A 19748-nucleotide genomic window follows, 5' to 3' on the forward strand; every position below is an offset into this window, starting at 1 on the left:
ACATAGCCCTGGCCATTTCCTCTGCCTAGAATGTTTCTTCCTCAGACCTTTAGAGGTCTCACTGCTTTCAGGTAGCTGCTCAGGGGTCAGCTCCCAGTAGAGGCCTTCTCCTGGTCCCTTTCCCATTACTCTTTCTTCACTGCTGTCATCATTGCGTGATGTTTGTATTTATCCCCACCCCCAAAATATAAGCTCCGTGAAGAGTGGAAACTTCATTCTGTTATATCAACCAATATGAGGCAAACTGGCACTTAGCACTGGTCATTGGAGCTCGAGAAAATTAAAAAACAAACAAAACCATCTGTCTCTCATACCAGCTCAATTTTAATTTTAAAGTGACAAATATACAGGTGGAATAAATTTTAAGCAACACCCTCCAAATTCTTTACATGACAAGGAGCTGAATGTAATTTTGCCTCATCATCAACTAGACAGTTTTCTAGCAATAATTTATTAGGAAGTCACAGCACAGAAACAGAACACCCTGGAGTTGTGGTCCATTTGTCAATTGATTTTCATATAGGCTTAGTTGGAAGAATAGGTTTTATGTCTTTCCTGACTGATGGTCAAAGTGGGACAGGTGGGCTCTTCCTATACCTATTTTGAGCAAATTATGCCCACCCACTAGCCAGCTGGAGCCTGGTCCATCCGCTGGACCTACCTGCCATGGGTCTCATCTACCCTTTGGCCCTCCTGAGGAGGTCCCTGGTCTGAGTCAAACTCTCAGATACTGTATACCCAAAAAGGGTGGATCTGAAAAGTGGCCTCTGCTTTAACCCAGCAGCTTAGAAGGCAGGAGTTTTTCTTCACGACTGTTGTGGGAAGGAAAGGAGCAGTAATGGCTAAAGGTTGAGGTAACCCTAAATTTAAATTGTAGTCTACCTGCCAGGAGTTAATGAATAATATCCCTCCCAACAAGTTATCATTTACAGTGGTAGTCCAGACAGACTGCGGTCCAGAGTAGAACTTCAGTTCTCACTAAAACATTATCCCTTGAGCAGGAAGCCCTTTGTGATATGGCTGTGCAAGGAGAGGAACCATCCTTTGGAAGGGAGTTCAATCTGGGAGAATGAGGTGGAAAACACTGAGATGTCCTCTGCCTTTCCAGACCCTCAAGTCATCCAGGATCACTGGTCAGACAGGGAAGCTGGCTGTGCCACGGGGCTGAACCACCAGCATCTCCCGTGGATTCCGTTGCACTGAGGCTGCTGCGGACATGGATGGTTTCGTTATCTTTACAAGTAAGCACTTTGGTGGGAGAGCACTGCAAAGGCTGTCAACAGAAAATCAAACAACAAAAAACAAGGTGCGGGGGGCGCAGGCAAACAGTTTTATCAGCGTTTCATTTAAAACCCTGGTTTGTCCTCACCGCAAGGCCTGGAAGGTTCAGGAAGCTTCCAAGAGAGATGATCAGACACACTCAACACCCCATTCCAAGCATTCAAGGGCACAGGACACAGGTAGGCACCAAGTTGGCCCTGCAGCCCACTCAGCGTGAACCAGGCACTGCAGCCAAGCCCAACCCACAGATGTGCTTTTATTCTTGAGGAGAAGCATCTAGAATCTAGATTCAGAAATGTCACATGAGCAGCCCTGAGATCATGCCCTCAGTAACTTTGCCATTATGAGGGAGGTGGGGAGGGAAAGAAACCGCAGAGCTAGACTTGGGCCAGGTCGCCCACTTCATGCCTGGAGGTTTGCTAGGGGGCTGAGTGCTGTTGTCTGGGCTGTGCTTTATTGGTGGAACTGAATTATGGCAAAGCCTCTAGAAGCACAAAGTGTCAGTGCGGTCACTGGCATCTCAAAAATATCCTGAAAATGTAAATAAACAGATTCCATATGCAGACTAGAGTGATTTACACTTAAAACATTTAAATATAAACCGATAACTTACGTTACAACCAAAAGAAAAACAAAAGAAAAACCAAAAAGACACTCAGCAGTTGAGAATGCTGAACACATACACAGGACACCCCAAACACGAGGCCATTAAAGCGATGCCATTTTCATTGTGCCAACTTTACATTCATCATGTGCTAGTCCGGCCGGGCCACGCTGCGCCGGGCCGCATCATGCCGTCTGGCACTGCACTCCGGCCCGGGGCCCGTCGTCATCCTCCTCGTAGGCCTCCCTGTGCTGGCGCCAGTTCTGCTCATTGGGATTGAACTCCTTCAGCTCCACCTGATCCATGTCATCTGTAATCCTGACTTTCTGTCGAGGAGGGAGCAGAGCTTCCAGCTGGGGAAGCTTGTCTTGAGACAGCCAGTGTTTTTCAGGAAAAGTAACCTGTAAAGGGTGAGGTGGGAAAGAGCAGTTGTTTCTTCCCTCCCCAATTAAGGCATTTAATTATATGTCCCATGAGAATAAAACACATGCACTTACTAAAAACTGTATGATCAGCGTCCCTTTCTCCAGGGGTGCTTTGTAGATTGGCATTCCTTCGTTGGGCACACATTTCAGGTCCCCGTGCTTTACCACCTCACCTGCCGCAGAGAAGGTTTACTTATGAAACAGGAAGATGGAGGGCAGCCGGGAGAGGTCAGTCCCCCTGTTGGGAGAGCCTGGGGCAGACACTATCACCCCCACAGCAGCAGGCAAAGGCAGGGGTCATGGGGCATCTGACTAAAAAGCTGGTCCCGACCAGAATGATGCCTGTCAGAGGAACCGGCTGGGTGAGGGGGATGAGAGGGAGGGGGGCGGGAGTGGAACCCTCTGTGACCCACGCACTGGGCTCCTGCAGTGTATTGAAGGAGGAGCGGGCTGAAGCCTCCATCATAAGGTTGGTTTAAAAAAGTGAACTGGGAATCAACACTCAGTCTGGGTAAACAGGGCTGATAGCTGTCAGCCTGCCTCTTGCGTCAGGCTGTCACTGCAACCTTCCCATGAGTGGGAGGGGAGTCTGCTCCTCACAGACTCCAGCAGAGCTTGGAGCAGGAATGGCCTCAGAGTCCAGCCAGATCCCACCTGGCAGGAGAGCCAGCCTTCTGGGTGGGGGGCTCACAAGGTGGCTCCGGCCACAGGCAGTCTCCATGAGCTGGTGGGCTGGAGCTGGTCTGGCTTGCACTTGCTGGATCTTACATTCTACACTTTTTCAAAAGGCATCATGGGAGTTTAGTCCCCCCAGAGCTCTTGGTTCGCCCCCAAATCTAAAAATATCATTTCCTTCCAAACATGGAAAGAAAAGGGATAAAAGGGTCTCTTTAAAAAGTATGCTCTTCAGCTCAGTAATGAAAATGGACAAAGAAAGAAATGTTCAGAAAAAATGGTTGGGGGGAGCCCAAACATTTATTCAGCATCCCACTCCCCTGGATGAACTCTCTCAAGAGGAAATCTTTTAAAGTATCTCATGGGAGCTTTTAAAATAAAGGCTGTGGAGGACTCTCTCCTTGGGGGTCATTCAGTGCAGGGCTGTGACTCACATGTGGCCCTCAGAGCTGCTGACTGCAGGAGGAGCCCATTAGCTAAAGGGCCCCAGGCTGCTGGGCTTGTTATGGCCTTTGTTTTGTTTTTAATAGCTTTTCTGTCTCTTTGTTCCTGTCAGGTGTCACACTTCTTGTTGCTCTCAGCACAACTCCTCGGGCTTCTGCTTCTAACTCACTGGGGGGCAGGGAAACCGTGGGACCAAGCGTGGACAACCACGTGTAAGAGAAGGAAAGAGATGGTGAGTCAGCTCTTCCGTGAGGTACATATCTGCCTTCAGTCGGGGGGATCACACCCTGGTGAAACTCTTAAGGCACTTTTTTCTTTAATCTCCTGATTCTCAGCCATGCTCAAGACAGCCTAAAGGCCTCTGGCGAGGAAGGCACTTCAGTAGCAGAAGAGAGAAGAAGAAATGAAGGAAAGAGAAATAAGCCAAAACAAGAAAAGAAGAGGTGAAAGAAAAGGACTCAAAAACAGATAAATGAGCAAAAAGAAAAAGCACAAGAGAAATCTCCAGCAGAAGGTTTTCTGGACACCCTGCCCTTCCTTATAACTAAGCAAGGAAATGGGTTTCTTGGGGTTTACGACTTCCTTCCCTCTGGGGCTCACTTCCCGTCTTGCGTCCTTGGCTCCCAGTTTCCCTGTGGCTGGGATCAGCTGGGAGGCAGCAAGGAACACTGGGCTCCAATCCCATGGCAGGGGCCCCTGCTCCAGGGAGCTCGGCCAAGGACGAGCTTTCGCAGAGAAGTTACACAGCACCCCAAAGATGCTGCCCAGCTCATGCTCCCCGAAGGGCTGGAATCAGGTCTGAGACAATGTTAGGGGGTCTTGGACATGATACCAGGGGTCTTGGGCACACGCCCACTCACAGCCTGTGGCCTAGGGCTTTGTGTGAACTATGATCCCCAAACTTTCCTACAGAAGTGAGGGGAGGAATTGGGTACCTTGGGAGGCTTACAGAATGGAATCTAAAGGAAGGTGCTGTATTTAAAATTTTCATGCATATTTTCATTATACTGCAGTGCTTTTCCTCAATCCTTAAGTATATCTATACACAAACACAGAAATGAAAACTCAAACAGGGTAAAATTTTAACAATAGGCAAATCATATATGCGTGGTCTTCATACTGTTTTCATTTTTACAACTTTTTGTTAGTTTGAAATTGTTTCCAAATAAAAAGTAAAAAACAAAAGCAAAAAAACCCAAAACAAACCTCTGATCAAGACTTGGATATATAACTCCATTTCACTTACACCCAGAAAAGAGGAAACAGAAAAAGTCAAAGAGGAAAGTGGCAGAGAAAGAGAACAGGCCAGAAAGGGGAAGAGAGAAATGGACACAGAGGCAGGAAAGCCCTGGATGGAGGCTGGGGAGGCAAGGTGGCTCACTCCACTGGACTTCAGGGTCTTAATTACACTGCCCTCGGACAGCGTTATTGGCTGGTTACCTCCCACCCCAGCTCTGAGCCTACCCCTCTAGCCTAAACCTCAGATACCCACAGGAGAAGTCACTCCCTAACCCTGTGGCCAGCGAGGGGACCAGAGCGGCACTGCTCACGGCCAGTGATGGGGTCACGGATGTCTGGGTGGCTCAGCCACCACCGCACCTGTCCAGACATTCTTTGACATGGACAACTGACCTGAAGTGCTATTCGGAGGCAGCTTCAAGTTGAGGGCCCCAGCCTGGCCTCTCTCCCTTCTCCAATTTGCCGGGCCTCCTCACAGCCCCTTCCAGGCAGGTGCTCTGGGGCCCACATGGACTCAGCTGCAGTGAACACTAGCCCTCCTGGGAGCTGGGAGCCTGGCATCTACACACGTGCTGGCAGGCTGAGCTCTCAGGCCTTTGAGAACCCTTTGGGTCCAGAGGCAGCTCCCTCAAGCTCCTGTGCCTGTGTGCAGATGGGCAGTTCTCTAGAAGCCGCCAAGGATAAGCTGGCAGACGATGTCTTTTTTTTCAGGAAAATTCTATTTTAAAATGTCTCTCACATGTAATCGACAACACGGGGGCTAGAGAAACATGGATGAATCAGCACAGATCACCATTTGATAGAAAAACACCATCTATTATCAGCTGTGTTTTATTATACAAAAGTTAATTTTTTAAAAAATGTAAGTTAAATTGGCAGGTTCCAGGTAGAAATTTAGATCCCCAAGATTCCTGTTTTGAGGCTCTTTCCCCAAAATTGAATTTTTTTCGTGGAAACTATAAAAGAAATTCATAAAATTCTCAAAAGTCCCTAGTGATGACTTTAAATTTAGAGAAAATCAAGTCACACTAACTTGTGCAACAGAAGTCAGCCTTGAATGCGAAACCAGGCTAAGCTGCCAGCATCATTATGCCAAACATACAGAAGAACTGCAACGAAACACATTTGAAACATTACCTGATTTGGATGTAATAATAAGGACTCGATCATCCAGTGTTTTTATCATCTTCTTGAAGCCACAAAGGGCTTCAGAAAGCTGAATTTTCATTTTCATGATCAAGTCATGGCCTCGTCTCTGAAAGACACTATGATCCTTCTGATCAAGCACAATTATGACATCACCAGGCTCCAGCTCAGGCTCCTGATCTCCTTCTCCATGAAACAGTATCTTTTGCCCATCTTTCATACCTATGAAACATCATCCCTTTCTGATTAGCCATTTCTCTTAAAAACCGTACTTCCGACAAAGCTTTTGAAGAAGGCTCACAGAGAGCCCTTTGGGGGTTCTTTATTCATCTAACCTCCCAACCTCGTGCAGGCCTGGGGCTGGGATTACCACTGACCAAGAGGCCTCACTCCCCTCAGCATAACGAGGGTCCTCAGCCAAGCGTGCAGCAGGGAGAGTGGGAAACGAGGCCGCCACATCGCAAGTTCACCGCGCAGCCCCCGCCCTCCTGGCCGTGCGATGCCACAGCTGGCAGCGCACTGTGAGCAGGTCACCGCCTGCTTCTTGACGCACAAGCAGCACTGGGCTCTGGGGGCCTTCTGATAAGTCTCTGGGCACACAGGCACAGTGTCAAGTCCCTCAACATGTGTGCTGGTTGGGTGTTGATTTGTGTACTTTGGTCTCTCACCTAAATACATTTGCTGGGTTAGGAAGCCACAGAATGATCAGGGGGAACAACTAAGAGGGAAAAAGACCCTAAAATGATGGCCCCAGGCAAAATGAACAGCAGGAGGAAGGTGCTAGATTTGGGAGAATCTGCTGCAACAGAGGGGAAATGTGTGGAGAAAAGGGACATCCAGCTACGAAGACTTAGATAAGCTTTTACGGCCAATGAGCGACAAAAGCCATTAGGAATAACACTCCCAGTGACTCTAAAGTAATGGTTTGAGAAGGGCAAGAGAGGGCAATTAACCAAAATCAAGGTTAAGTGACTTCCAGGGCATTGGAAAACCTTACAAAGAGGTTTTGTAAGCAAGAAAACTTTGGCAGGTGACACGGATGGAAACAAAGCCAGGGAGGGTCCATGGAAGATGCCCTGGGAATTGGAAGAACTGACGGCACATTCTAACGGCATTTAAATACCAGTTGTGCTGTGTCTCATTTCCCCGATACCTAACCCTTGTGCCCCACAATCAGCACCTGAGATGCATGTCCACCAGCGTGGGGCGCCAGTGCTGCGCAGCCTCACCTTTCTCCACGTGCACCTCGATACTCTTCTTCTCTCGGATGACCTTGGCACCACTGCAGCTTTCACAGCGGTCCTTGGGGTTGATGCGCTCGCCCTGGCCCTTGCACTCGATGCACACGGTCTGGATCTGCTGCACCATGCCCGGCCCGATCTGCTGGATGTGAATCTGCATCCCTCGCCCCTTGCACACTGGGCACTTCTCCACAGATCCCTTCTTCCCACCAACGCCTGTGGGGAGACAGGAACAAGGCTGTGCTCGTCCCTTAGAAGCATCTCTGCTGGGTGCCTCCACAGAAGGATAATGAGCCACAAAATTGGACACTGGGGTTTGAATTCTGACTATTTACAATCATGAAAAGCCATGTGGAAGAGTCTGGATGATTCCAGCCAAGCAGACAATATCCAGATGTTAACATGTAAGCACAAACATTTGTGGTTTTGGCTATACCAAGACAAATTCATTGCTTTAACTTCACCAAATGTGTTTTCTTCCACCCCAGGGTGGAAGAACACCCATGCCTACGTGTGACCAGTGGAGACTGGAGAAAACAGCCCTGTCCACAAGGGTGGCTATCCAGCCCAGCCACTTCTCTGTGGGACAGTGTGTGACCAAGTCACCAGATCTGACTTTTCTTGAAAAATCAGATTTTTAAAAATTACGTTAATTACATTTACATTTAGATCAAGGACAGCAAACTATGGCCAGCTGCCTGGTTTTGTAAATAAAGCTTTATTGGAAGACAGGTATGTCATCTGCTTGTTTACTGTCTATGGCTCCTTTTGCAATAAGAGTTGAATAGTTACGGCAGGGACTGCATGGCTCACGAAGCCCAGAAGTACCTATCATCTGGCCCTTTCCAGCAAAAGTCTGCTGACCCCTAGGTTGAGTGAACCATTCTTGATTTTTATATTTTTAAAATAATTGTCAACATACTAAATAAATGTGCAGTCCAAATAAAAAATGTACAGGGCCAAATGAAATGGATTTGGCCCTCAGGCTACCTGTTTGCAATCTCTGACCTTCACATTTAAAAAGATAAATTATTTTTCTCTGAATTGTAAAACAGTAAGAATTGTTTCCAGATCTAAGGGACCAGAACTATGAGACTCATTCAGACATTAATTCTTACCTTCACATTTCTCACAAATTACATTTTTCTCGAGAGCCAATTTCTTTGTGACTCCATTATATAAATCGTCAAGAGTTACAGACAACTGATGTACAACATTCTTGCCTTACCGAGGGAAAAACAAAGACCAATTAGTAATACTGTATTGAATATACCACTGTATTAAATACTACCCATATGACCTTTAGTTGTATGAAGTCTCAAAGTATGCCTGTGTCATTCATTCCCTTCCCTGTGGGAAGCAATGCTTGCTTCTGTTACATCTGGCCCATCCTTCTGGCCCTTTGCCAGTATGAGAACTAATACCCTTTCTAGCTATGAGCTAATTATTCAATCATTTATAGATGTCAACAAAGACTTTCATCTTTATTTTCTAAAACAAATCTGAGAATGAGAGATCAGTGAGGAAACCCAAGGCAATGTTAACCAATGAGATTGGTTAACTAGGTTCTCCCCATGAAAGGAGCCCTTTCCTTATAGATGATGCACGAAGTCAGTCTCTGGACCTTTAACTGAAACTCTTCCTCGAGCATAACGTCCTTTACTTTTTGAGCCCTTCTATGTCTTGTGGCCAAGTGGGAACTCTTTCATCTGTGGAAATCTTGTCTGTGCATCCAGGACAGTGGGCCTTTCATCTTCAGGGTGGGAGTCTGTCTGCTCTGGCACCATGCCAGCCTGTCAGGACCCACAGTATCAGGTCCCTCTCTGCTGCCCATAGGGCTCTCGAGGTCACTGAGATGCTGTCCTTGTTTATTGGCTGTCAACTTTGAGAGATGACTTAATTAAGGGCGTGAAGTTGTTCATCTCAAGACAGTGAGAGAGCCAGGCAAGAAGATACCCAAGGTTTTAATCACATCCACACTGTCAATTATATGAGCAAGCAACATACCCAGAAAACAGGGTAAGGATTTTTCCCTAATAAACACTTTGTGATTTTCAGCACACTGTATTCACAGAATTGACAGCCAAGCTTTTCAAAGCTCAAAGTCAATTATAATGTGGGAACAAGTAGAGCCTTATTTATCCAGGGGCCTCTCGTTGACCTCAAACCACCCTTCTTAAACCTCAGTGCAGAGCTTATTTTGATTTCACCCAGGATTTTAATAGGCTTGGTTATCTATCTGGTTTTGAGGTCCAAAGCAGAGTATCAACCGTAAGCAGGACAGGGGAAGGGGGCTATTAGAGACACCTCCAGAGACTGGAGGTGACAGTCCAGAGCCTGGCAGGAGGTAAGAGGTAGAAAAATTAGGAAGAACAAACCCAGAACTCAAAAACAGGGGCCTGGGGCCATTTCACCAAGAGCTAAGTCCCTCAATTCACCTCTGGGGACGAAGCTGCTAGTCCTAATGCATTCTGAAGAGAGAGGCAAAGTAGCTTCTTTTACAAAGATGTTCAAACATCAAGGGGTAAATTTTGTTACCTAGAAAATCTCCTGAGCAGGCTGAGAAAATGAGGCCACACTGCACATGGCAGAGCACCAGCCAGAAATAGAGCCTGCGGGCCCTGGCCCAAGTCAGGAGGCATGGGAGGAAGCGTGCAGGAGGGGAGAAGAGCACTCTCGGCAGAGGTTATCACTAATAACCACAGGAGGTGCCATTTATGTCCCTTAGGAACATAAATGGAACCTGACCCCAACAAAAGAGAAAAAGAGGGCAAGATGAACTTGAACTTCCTCCTTTCTCCTCACCGCCATTTGCTCTTTTTGGGGGGTGGGGGGGCGCACCATTTGCAGGATCTTAGTTCCCTGACCAGGGACTGAACACAGGCCCCAGCAGTGAAAGCACCGAGTCCTAACCCCTGGATCACCAGGGAATTCCCCATTTGCTCCTTTATATGTGGTGTTGGGAAGGTGTCAGGCAATTAATTGCTAAATGCACTAAGAGATTCCAGGTAGACTAAACAAGCGATGAACTAAAGCTAATGATCCCCAAACATGACAACTACACCCTTTTAAGGCATGATCCGTCCTGATTCCAGCAACACGAACAATTTGGAAACTATAAAACTGCTTAACGTCTTTCAAAGCAGTTACCTCTTCTCTCTCTAGCCATCCGTCCTCCGCCACCAAAGAACATGTCAAAGATGTCCATGGGGGAAGAGAAGCTGGGGCTGCCTGTGCCTCCTTCCTTAATTGCCTGTTCGCCGCCCTGGTCATAAATGTCCCTTTTCTTTGGATCTGAAAGCACTTCATATGCCTGGGATATGAGCTTAAACTTCAAAAGAAAAAAAGAGAGATTAAAAAGAGAAGGTTTGAGTTGTTCATGATGCAAACCCACCACATAAATGCAATGACAGAGGGATTCTACACCCAACCCCCCAAACTAGCAGGTCTATATGTTATCTGAAACCTGACTTTTCCATTTAATCCCCTTGTAGAGTGGGATACATAGGGCAAACATTACTAAGGGATGAGAGGCAGGGCCACTGCAGAGAATAAGGATGCAGAGCAGTAAGAAGGAGTTTCTTCCTCCTCAGGCTGCACCAGACAGGAAGAAGTAGAGTGGAGCTAAGATGTAGTGAGACCAGGCCAGGGCTTAACCTACAACTGGATAAAGCCCATGAGGGCTGCTTTCCAGCTCAGGAGGGCTGCTTTCCTAGGTTACTAGCATAAAGTTCAACTACAGACATCCTGTGAGCATCCATCCGCATGCAGGCTGCAGACACTGTGCACAAATCTGTCCTGATCTCCCCCCCAAAGTCCTGCCCCTCCCATAGTCTCCCCCACAGCTCACTTATTAGCAATTCCAAAACCTCATTTCCTCTCCCTCACACCTCATCTGTCAACAAATCCTTCCGGTGCTACCTTCAAATGTCTATCTCCAGTACCCTAAGTCAGAACATCCCATGTGTCACATGCCTGCCAAAAATGTATCCTGGAATCCAACTGTAAGAAAAGAATCAGAAAACCCAAATAGAAGTATATTCTGCAAAACTAAAAGAAAGGAAAACTAAATGCAGTGTGTGACCCTGGATTGGATCCTGGACTGGATCTTGCACTGGGGAAAAAATTGCTACAAAGGACATTGGAACAACTGGAAAAATGGGATTTTTTTTCTCAACGTTAAACTTCTTAAATTTGATAAATGTACTGTGGTTATGTACAAGGATGTTGTTTTCCCAAGGATAAACATTTAGGGCTGAAAGGTTATGATGTATGCAACTTACTCTCAAAAGCTTTAGCAAATAATAATAATATAGGGAAAGCAAATGTGGTGACCTATTTATAATCAGTGAAGGTAGGTGAAAGAAAGGCAGGTGTTCGTTGTACCACTCTCACCTTTTCTGCAGATATATGGAAGTTTTTAACATAAAATCAAAACACTATATAAAATATCCAAAATCCATCCCTTCTCACCACTACCACCACCACGCCCGCCCTGGCGGAGGACACCCTCTTTGGCCTGGTTAGCCCAGTAACCTCCTCACTGGACTCCCATCCTCCGCCTTCACCTCAGCTTTCAGTCTGTTCTCCGCACAGCAGCCAGAACTTGCCAGCCAATCACGTCAGTCCTCTGTCCCAAGCCCTCCAAGGGGCCCGGCTCACTTGGAGTAAAAGCCAGTTCTTATTCTGGTCTACAAGCCCAAAATGACACCTTTGCCTCCAGCTCCCCGCAATTCTGCTCCTGCGCTGTTGGCCTCCTTGCTGTTCCCCAAAACCAGGGCACTTACTGCTGGGATGGTGTCCCCACTGCAGTGTCAGCTCCATGAGGACAGGTAGTTAGGTCAGCTTTGTCCACTGCCATATCCCCAAACCCAGAACACTGTCTGGCATGTAGAAGGTACCTAGTAAATACTTGTTATATGAATGGCTCAATTCTGGGAATTGAGAAATGAATAAGTGAGATAGGGTCTTCACCCTCCAGGGGAATGGTTTAGGAAGAAAAAAAAAAAATACAGAACATACAGAAAAAAAAAAGTGCTTTGAATATACAAATATGGAAACTGACAGACACTAGGTTTTCTCTTGTACTACAGATCCCTGATAGAGATCTAATAAGTAGCTAATAAATAATAAATGATAGCTAATAAATAACAGCTAACAACTGGGTAATTTAAAAAACTGTCTTAGAGACATCAGAATCATACTCAAGGTAGTTAGGTTTTTTGGTACGTTGATTTTCCCACCATTTCTGTAAAGAAGTAGGTATCGTTCACCACTACTCCTTTCCACAGAAGGAAAATAAGGTGTAGGGATTAGGTGCCCGGTAGGGAAGATCCGAAAGCAACCAGGCCAGGCTGCCCCCAGGGAGTCTCTGGGCCCGTCTGTACTAGGTAAACATGCTTCAAGAGAATGTCCACTAGAAACACCCTGGATAGTTGAAAGACTCTTGCACTTAACAAAATGGATGATTAATCTAAAAAGGAAAAGGAATGCCCTGTCACTTGGGGCATTCAACCAGAGGCCACACCTCACAAAGGGGTGGGGCTCCCACTACCCTGGGGGTAGGGGTGGGTCTCAGCACTCCAGAGTCTAATTCAGTCCCTGCCTGACCCCCACCCATCTCACAGTTGGAGACTAGTACTCTGACCAGCTCACCTTTCAGACTGTAATAATTTGCCACAGTTCCTTTAATAAGATCATTACGCATCTGGAAAAGTGGCTTTGGAGACTATGTAGCAACTGGGGAAAGTATTTAAAGTATTCAGTGGTGAGGAAAAAAAACCCTATGTGCCAGGATGACCATGTACAATCACCCTGGAGAAAGCCTGGAAAGAAATACAAGGACAGCAGTTAGGGTGATGTGTACTTGGTGGGTTTTCCTCAATATTCTGAAATTTTCTGCACTTTTATGCTCTCTTTTATGATTTTTTAACTTAAAAGTCTATTATTCAAACTAAAAGTTACAGTAAAATTGGCCAAAAGACCAAACTCATCTCAAAAGCTGGCTGGGGTTAATAGCCAAGAATATACCCCCATCACGGCCCCTGAAAGGGACTCACTTACTGACCCGCTGCCCGTGTGTCTTTCAGAAAACCAGCTGCAGAAAAGTAGAGACTCTATACAGAACACCTGACAACAAACACCAGCCACCCAATGCTTAGCAACACAGGACAACAGGCCACAAAACAAAGACCAACACCCCAACAGCCTTTTCAGTTGCCCTGGAGCAAGGGAGAACGGACTGGCTCAGTCTGTTTTTGAAGAGACATTAATACAGTGACAAACTTGGGGGGAAAAAATAAAAAGGTTCCACCTATGAACAGATACAGTGGACAAGAACTACACAGAAACTTGCACAAAAAAGAAAAGGCCTACACAGTGCGCCCAGCACACAGCAGGACCAAACAGCAGGTATCCGGTGAGTGAATGAATGCATGAGTCCTCTCTAGGGAACTTTACAGCAGTTTCTATAAACTGTGTCCCCAGTCTCCTCAAACCGTTTCATTTCTAGGGAATACAGGTAGCAAACAAGGAATCATAATTAAATTAGGATGAGGACTAGGCCAGTGGTTCAGCCTATGGTCAGAGGCTGGAAGAAGTTTTAGCTGAGAACTAAATTAAAGGGTTTTATCCCCTTCATGGAAGGTGGGAAGGGAAAAGTATTCCTGGAACATCACAGAACCCCCCACCTCTAAGCTGAAAGGGACCCGCCAGACACTTCAAGTGACACTAATTCAGTATCTGGCTATAAATAAATATTAGTTTAGAACAAATCAACCACCTCTGCTCAGGCAGGTATATGCAGGGCAACACCTACAGAAATGTAGTACCGGTTAAGTCCAATTTAAAAAAAGCTTCAGAACACCAAGAGCAGACTCACTCCAATGGCACACAGCCATGACTTACTCTTGGAGAGTGCCATGAGATCTGACCTGAACCAGGGTCAGAAGGCTTTCCCACGTGCCGCCTCTGAAACGTGAAATTAGAAGCCTGGGTGCGCTCTCCTTAAAGGCTACTCTCAGAAACAGCCTACAATGAATTTAGGGAGCACATCTATGAATCACCAACGCTACGTAGAAAGCCAGTGACTTTAAAAGCTACAGTAAGCCACCTAAATATAGATGAGAAAGAACACGAGTAACAGACAAATGGTCTTCCAGAAAAGCATTTTAAACTTGTGACAGCGACACTCGGCACCTGTGGCTAAATATAAATATCCTATCACTGTTGCCACCCAGCCAACCTTCTTTAGGCAGGTTTCTCCAGCTTGGAAAAGCTAACACAGACAGGTATTTTGATACTACAGTCGTTTCCACGAGTCTAAATGCTAGACAGGTAATCTATGGCTTCAAAAGTGGCCCAGGTGTCATTGCTATCAGCTACCACAAAAGCCCCACCTCCCAAAAGCCATCTAGGATATCCCAAGTTTTATAAGAAAATGGCAAGTCAAAGGAGGAGTGGGAAGGCCAACAAGCTTTCCCAAGGATCAATGCCTGATCTTTCTAATCACCTATTCTGGTGGGTAATGAGCTTCCTTGGGCATAAAAAGCTGGTTGACTCTTTTCCTGTGAACAGGATCAAGAAGTTTAATTTAGGCCTCTAAGATGCAGAGCATTTTTCAGCCTATTATTATTGGTACTTAGGATCCACTGCGGGTCATTTGTCACAGAAAACCTGTAATGTTCATATAAAATGATGTGTCGGGTTAAAGATCTCCATGTCCCTGTTTAATCAAGAAAAGGTGATTATTCAATATCTGACAACCTTGATCAGGCAGGAGACAGGCACACAGAACAAATCCAGTCGGCCATTCTCAAGAAGGACACCGGGTTTGTCCAAGGTACTAACTCAGATTAAAGAAACTCACCTCTAGGGCTTATGCATCAACAGGGAATATGAGCACAAAAATAATTCAACCCCGGTCGTCCCCAGCAAGTACACAACTTCTTCTGGTCGCGTGTGCCTCAGTTTCCTGGCTTGCTGGCTGCCTTTCCGACAGGAATGCCCGCAAACCCTAGGAGAACTGGGCCCCCACGTTTCAGTCCCGGCCCTCCCCGGCGTTCGGAGGAGCCCTTGTGGAGCGAAGGGAGGAATGAATGGGCTGCGCAGGGTCTCACGAGGGGTCCCGGCGCCTCGGGCCCCGGCACCAGCCCCGATGCCCAGCCCGGCGAGGCTGGGGCTCGGCGAAGCGCCCTCCAACTGACCGCGCCGCGCCCCCTCCGCCTCGGACCACCCCCGGCCCCGGCCCGGCCCCGCGGCGTGGTGCGCGGCACCTGACGACCGCCTCTCCAACAAACGCGGCTCGGGTTCCCCGCCGCCTTCAATAATTCACAGCCCCCGAGCTCCGGGCTGAATAATTGACGGCTGGCCCCGCGCGAGCCCGACCCGCACCTTCTCGCCCTCATCCGGGTTCTTGTCCGGGTGGTATTTGAGAGCCAGCTTCCGATAGGCCTTCTTGATCTCCTCCGGGGAGGCGCTGGGCTTCACCCCCAGGATGTCATAGTACTGGGTCTCCTTCACCATCTTTTCTCTGCGGAGCGGGGCGGGCAGGACGGTCAGCGCGCCCCCGCCGCCCGCCCGCGCGTCACGGTCACGGCAGCCGCCGCCGCCGCCGCCGGCCGCCGCCCCCCGGGGCTCTCTCCCGCCTGCGCCCGACTACCCTCTTCACCCGGCACCGCCGCACTCGAGCCGCCGGCTCCTCCGCGGCGGGTTTTATTCGGCGCCGGCGGAAGGTTCCACAAGGAGACAGTGACGCCACAAAGGCCCAGAACCTTCGCGGAGGTTCCGGCGGCGCCTGGAGCTGACGGGCTGGGGCGCTGCGGCGGGTTAGCGGCCCGGGCCCCCGACGCCCCGGCCCGGCGCCACCCCCCGGCTCACCCGGTCGCCTGTTCCTCCGGCCTGCCGTCTGAGTCCCCGGAACTCCAGTTCTGACTGCCGCCCCGGGCCATGTTGCGGGGCTTGGAAGACGGCTTCGGAGTGGAGGGCGCCTTCCGACGGCCGCCCCGCCGCCCCGGGGTCGGCTCTTTTCCCTTGCGTGGGTCCGTGGGTCCGGCTGGCTCGAAGATGGGGTGGCCTGGAGGGCAGCGTCGGCGGGAACCCTACTGGGAGGGCTGCTCCCCGCCGTCCCCACCCGGCCTCTCCCTGGGGGTGTGGCCGCCCTCTGTTTGGTCATGTCCGGGATGCGCCCTGAGGCATGCCTCGGATTGTTGCGTTTTTGAGGGGTTTGGAGTGGGTAGGGGCCCTCTACCGTGCTGGGGTCGCATTTCCCGAGGCCATTTCCTGAAGCTGCTGGCGCCCCCCGGGGCATCTTCAAGGCTGAGGTGAGCCTAAGCCCTTCCAGATACGTACAGTGGTGCTTTGCTGGCCTCAGCTGTGGACGGTGGTCTCTCAACTGCCCACAACTGGGAACCCTTGACGTCCCCCAGATGTGGGGAGTGACGCCCGTTAGATGTGAGCAGCGACGTCCCCCAGGTCTCCCAAAGGTGGGCAGTGCCCCCTCCCCTCCGAACCACCAAGGTTGGACCAGGCTCATGGTGCAATGGGCGTGGGGGTGGGGTGGGAGAGCGGTTCTGGAGGCTGCAGCAGGACCCTCACTGCCTGGTACAGTAACAGGTCCCTGACTTCCTTCGGCTGTGCCCAGCTCCCAGTAAGTAGGTGCCTGGTAGCAAGGATCACCACCCACTGCAGGAACGTGGGCGTGGAAAGCAGCGCTATCAGAGAACTGCAGGTCTTCTTGCTCCGGCCCAGCCTTGACTTCTGCCGATGGTACACTGTCAGGGAGGGTTGGCCACTGCTCACCTGTCTGGGATCCCTTGGCCTCATTTTGGGTCCTGTGGCTGAGGCAAGTACTATCCCCTCCTCCACGTGTTCAGCGGGGGTGAGAAATGACTTTTAACTTGCAAGAGAAATTAAGCTGCTCATTTCTGTTCTTGGAGACGTTGCTTTTTCCCTCTCAATTAGACCTCTGAAGAGCAGTAACCTTTGGCAGAGAACTCAGAGCTGGAGGTCCACAAACTTGATTCCATCCCCAGATGTTAATAACTATATGAGCCTTAGCCTCTCTGAGCTTGTTTCCTCATCAGCAGGACATGGTCATTGCCGCCTACCTGCCTGCCTGCCTGCCTTCCTCACAGGGCTCTTGCAAGGATCACATGGGATGATCACTGTGAAGGCTTCTAGCACACAGTGATCATCCAAATCTCAAACCTGGCTGTTCATAGGGATCACCTGGGAGCTTCTAAAAATCCCAGTGTCCAGGCTGCACCCCAGACCAATTGCATCAGAACTTCTGGGGGTGGAACCCAAGCATCAGTACTTTTAAAGCTCCCCAGGTGATTCCACTGAGCAGCCAGAGCTGAGAACCACTGCCCTGCACCACACATTTATCCAGACTCAATAGTCTGGACCAGTGACACTGGCAGGAAGGGCATTTGTGGGTGGTCAGAGCCTATAGGCATAGAATGGGCCTATGAACTCTGGAACCAGTGAGACCTAGGTTCCAGTTGCTACCTCTGGCTGCCTGACCTTGGGCAAGTGATTTAACCTTTCTGAGCCTTAGATTCCTCAACCTTTTTATGGGGATAATATTAAAAGTATCTACCTCATAAGCTCCTGAAGCACCTGGCACATAGTCTCGTCACACGATGATGCATTATGTTCTTTTCACTTTTATCTAAGCTGAAGAAGCTGACAAAGATTCTCTCCTTTATGAAACTCTAGCCAGGCTCCTCTGAGCCCTCTTCTCAACTAGGCCTCAACCTTGGCCTGTAAAGACTTGAACAACCACTAGCATAGTTTCTAATAGCTCAAGGCTGCCTCCCTAAGATGACTCTAACACTGCCCCCCTTTAAAGTGCCTGCCTGAGAAAAGGCTGCCAAAAATTTTTACTGTTTGTTCCAGCCAACACCTGAGGACACCTGAGGAAGAGCCTCTGTCTCCCAGTCTCTGTGAGAAAGTAGAATTCTAACTTCAATAATACCAGCTAGCAGACACCACTGGCCTAGTTGCATTTACACTTGACCTTTGGTAAGTTTTCATTTCTCTCACTCTACTGAGCCCCCAGATGCCTCCCTCCCTTCTTCATTTTCACTTTAAAATACCCAGCTATTTCTGTTCAAATTAAAGTTGAGTTCAGTTCATGCTGGTGTCTCTTCCCTATTGCAATAGTTACTACTGATTAAAATCTCTCTTTACCACTTCAGCCAGCATCCAGATTTGTTTACGTTTGACAAAGCCTCTGATGTTCTAGGACATTGTTTCCTCGAATTATGCATGGGAAGATTTGAGGCTGTGCACAGACATTTCTTACTTTATCAGTTATGTGTTTATTTTCATGGTTCACTTTTTCTTTATTGCAGCCTTTATTGCAAGTGACATTGGTTTTCGAGTCACAGAAGGCAAGGTAAAGTTTCCTTTTTATTTAGGTTAAAAAAAGTAGATGGGGGGCTTCCCTGGTGGTGCAGTGGTTGAGAATCTGCCTGCCAATGCAGGGGACACGGGTTCGAGCCCTGGTCTGGGAGGATCCCACATGCCGCGGAGCGACTAGACCCATGAGCCACAATTGCTGAGCCTGCGCGTCTGGAGCCTGTGCTCCGCAACAAGAGAGGCCGCTACAGTGAGAGGCCTGCTCACCGCGATGAAGCGTGGCCCCCACTTGCCGCAACTAGAGAAAGCCCTCGCACAGAAACGAAGACCCAACACAGCCATAAATGAATGAATAAATAAATAAATGAATAAATATTTTTAAAAAAATTAAAAAAAAAAAAAAAGTAGATGGGGACTTTCCTGGATCCAGTGGTTAAGACTTCACCTTCATTGGAAGGCAGGGGGTGCGGGTTCGATCCCTGGTCGGGGAGCTAAGATCCACATGCCTCGCAGCCAAAAAACCAAAACTAAAACAGAAGCAAAAAACTAAAAATAGAATTACCATATAACCCAGCAATCCCACTAGTGGGCACATACCCAGAGAAAACCATAATTCAAAAAGACACATGCGGGGCTCCCCTGGTTGTGCAGTGGTTAAGAATCTGCCTGCCAATGCAGGGGACACGGGTTCAAGCCCTGGTCTGGGAAGATCCCACATGCCGTGGAGCAACTAAGCCCGTGTGCCACAACTACTGAGCCTGCGCTCTAGAGCCCGTGAGCCACAACTACTGAGCCCACGTACCACAACTACTGAAGCCTGTGCGCCTAGAGCCCGTGCTCTGCAACAAGACAAGCCACAGCAATGAGAAGCCTGCACACCGCAACGAAGAGTAGCCCCCGCTCACCACAACTAGAGAAAGCCCGTGTGCAGCAACGAAGACCCAACGCAGCCCAAAAAAAAGAAAAAAAAGACACATGCACCCCAATGTGCATTGCAGCACTATTTACAATAGCCAGGTCATGGAAACAACCTAAATGCCCATCGACAGATGAATGGATAAAGAAGATGTGGTACACATATACAATGGAGTATTACTCAGCCATAAAAAGGAACGAAATTGGGTCATTTGTAGAGACGTGGATGGATCTAGAGACTGTCATACAGAGTGAAGTAAGTCAGAAAGAGAAAAATATCGTTTATTAATGTATATGTGTGGAATCTAGAAAAATGGTACAGATGAACCGGTTTGCAAGGCAGAATAGCGACACAGATGTAGAGAACAAACATATGGACGCCAAGGGGGGAAAGTTGGGGGGTGGGGGTGGGAT

At 48.5% G+C, this 19748-nt stretch overlaps 1 protein-coding gene and 2 long non-coding RNA genes across 5 annotated transcripts; 2 read left to right on the top strand and 1 right to left on the bottom strand.

Annotated features, from left to right (window-relative positions):
* Positions 1-302: 302 nt before the first annotated feature.
* On the bottom strand, positions 303-16204 carry DNAJA4 (DnaJ heat shock protein family (Hsp40) member A4). Of its 2 annotated transcripts, XM_068556401.1 has the most exons (8): positions 15933-16095; positions 15447-15585; positions 10206-10386; positions 8174-8278; positions 7044-7271; positions 5806-6036; positions 2383-2483; positions 303-2286 (listed from the first exon to the last, which is right to left on the bottom strand). In XM_068556401.1, the coding sequence occupies exons 1-8, from the start codon at positions 16001-16003 to the stop codon at positions 2071-2073; spliced, it is 1272 nt and encodes a 423-aa protein (XP_068412502.1). In that variant the 5' UTR covers positions 16004-16095; the 3' UTR covers positions 303-2070. The 2 variants fall into 2 exon arrangements, with proteins under 2 accessions (XP_068412502.1, XP_068412511.1); XM_068556410.1 differs by lacking the exon at positions 15447-15585 and having other exon boundaries at positions 15933-16204.
* LOC137772498 (uncharacterized) lies at positions 3547-7786 on the top strand. The gene is made up of 2 exons (XR_011075487.1): positions 3547-3661; positions 3765-7786. It is a non-coding gene; the product is annotated as an uncharacterized lncRNA (long non-coding RNA).
* LOC137772492 (uncharacterized) lies at positions 15660-18804 on the top strand. Of its 2 annotated transcripts, XR_011075486.1 has the most exons (4): positions 15660-16375; positions 17955-18080; positions 18413-18456; positions 18545-18804. It is a non-coding gene; the product is annotated as an uncharacterized lncRNA (long non-coding RNA). The 2 variants fall into 2 exon arrangements; XR_011075485.1 differs by having other exon boundaries at positions 15660-18080.
* The last annotated feature ends 944 nt before the right edge of the window (positions 18805-19748 follow it).

The sequence above is a fragment of the Eschrichtius robustus genome, chromosome 1, assembly GCF_028021215.1.
Source record: "Eschrichtius robustus isolate mEscRob2 chromosome 1, mEscRob2.pri, whole genome shotgun sequence".
Taxonomy (NCBI): Eukaryota; Metazoa; Chordata; class Mammalia; order Artiodactyla; family Eschrichtiidae; genus Eschrichtius; species Eschrichtius robustus.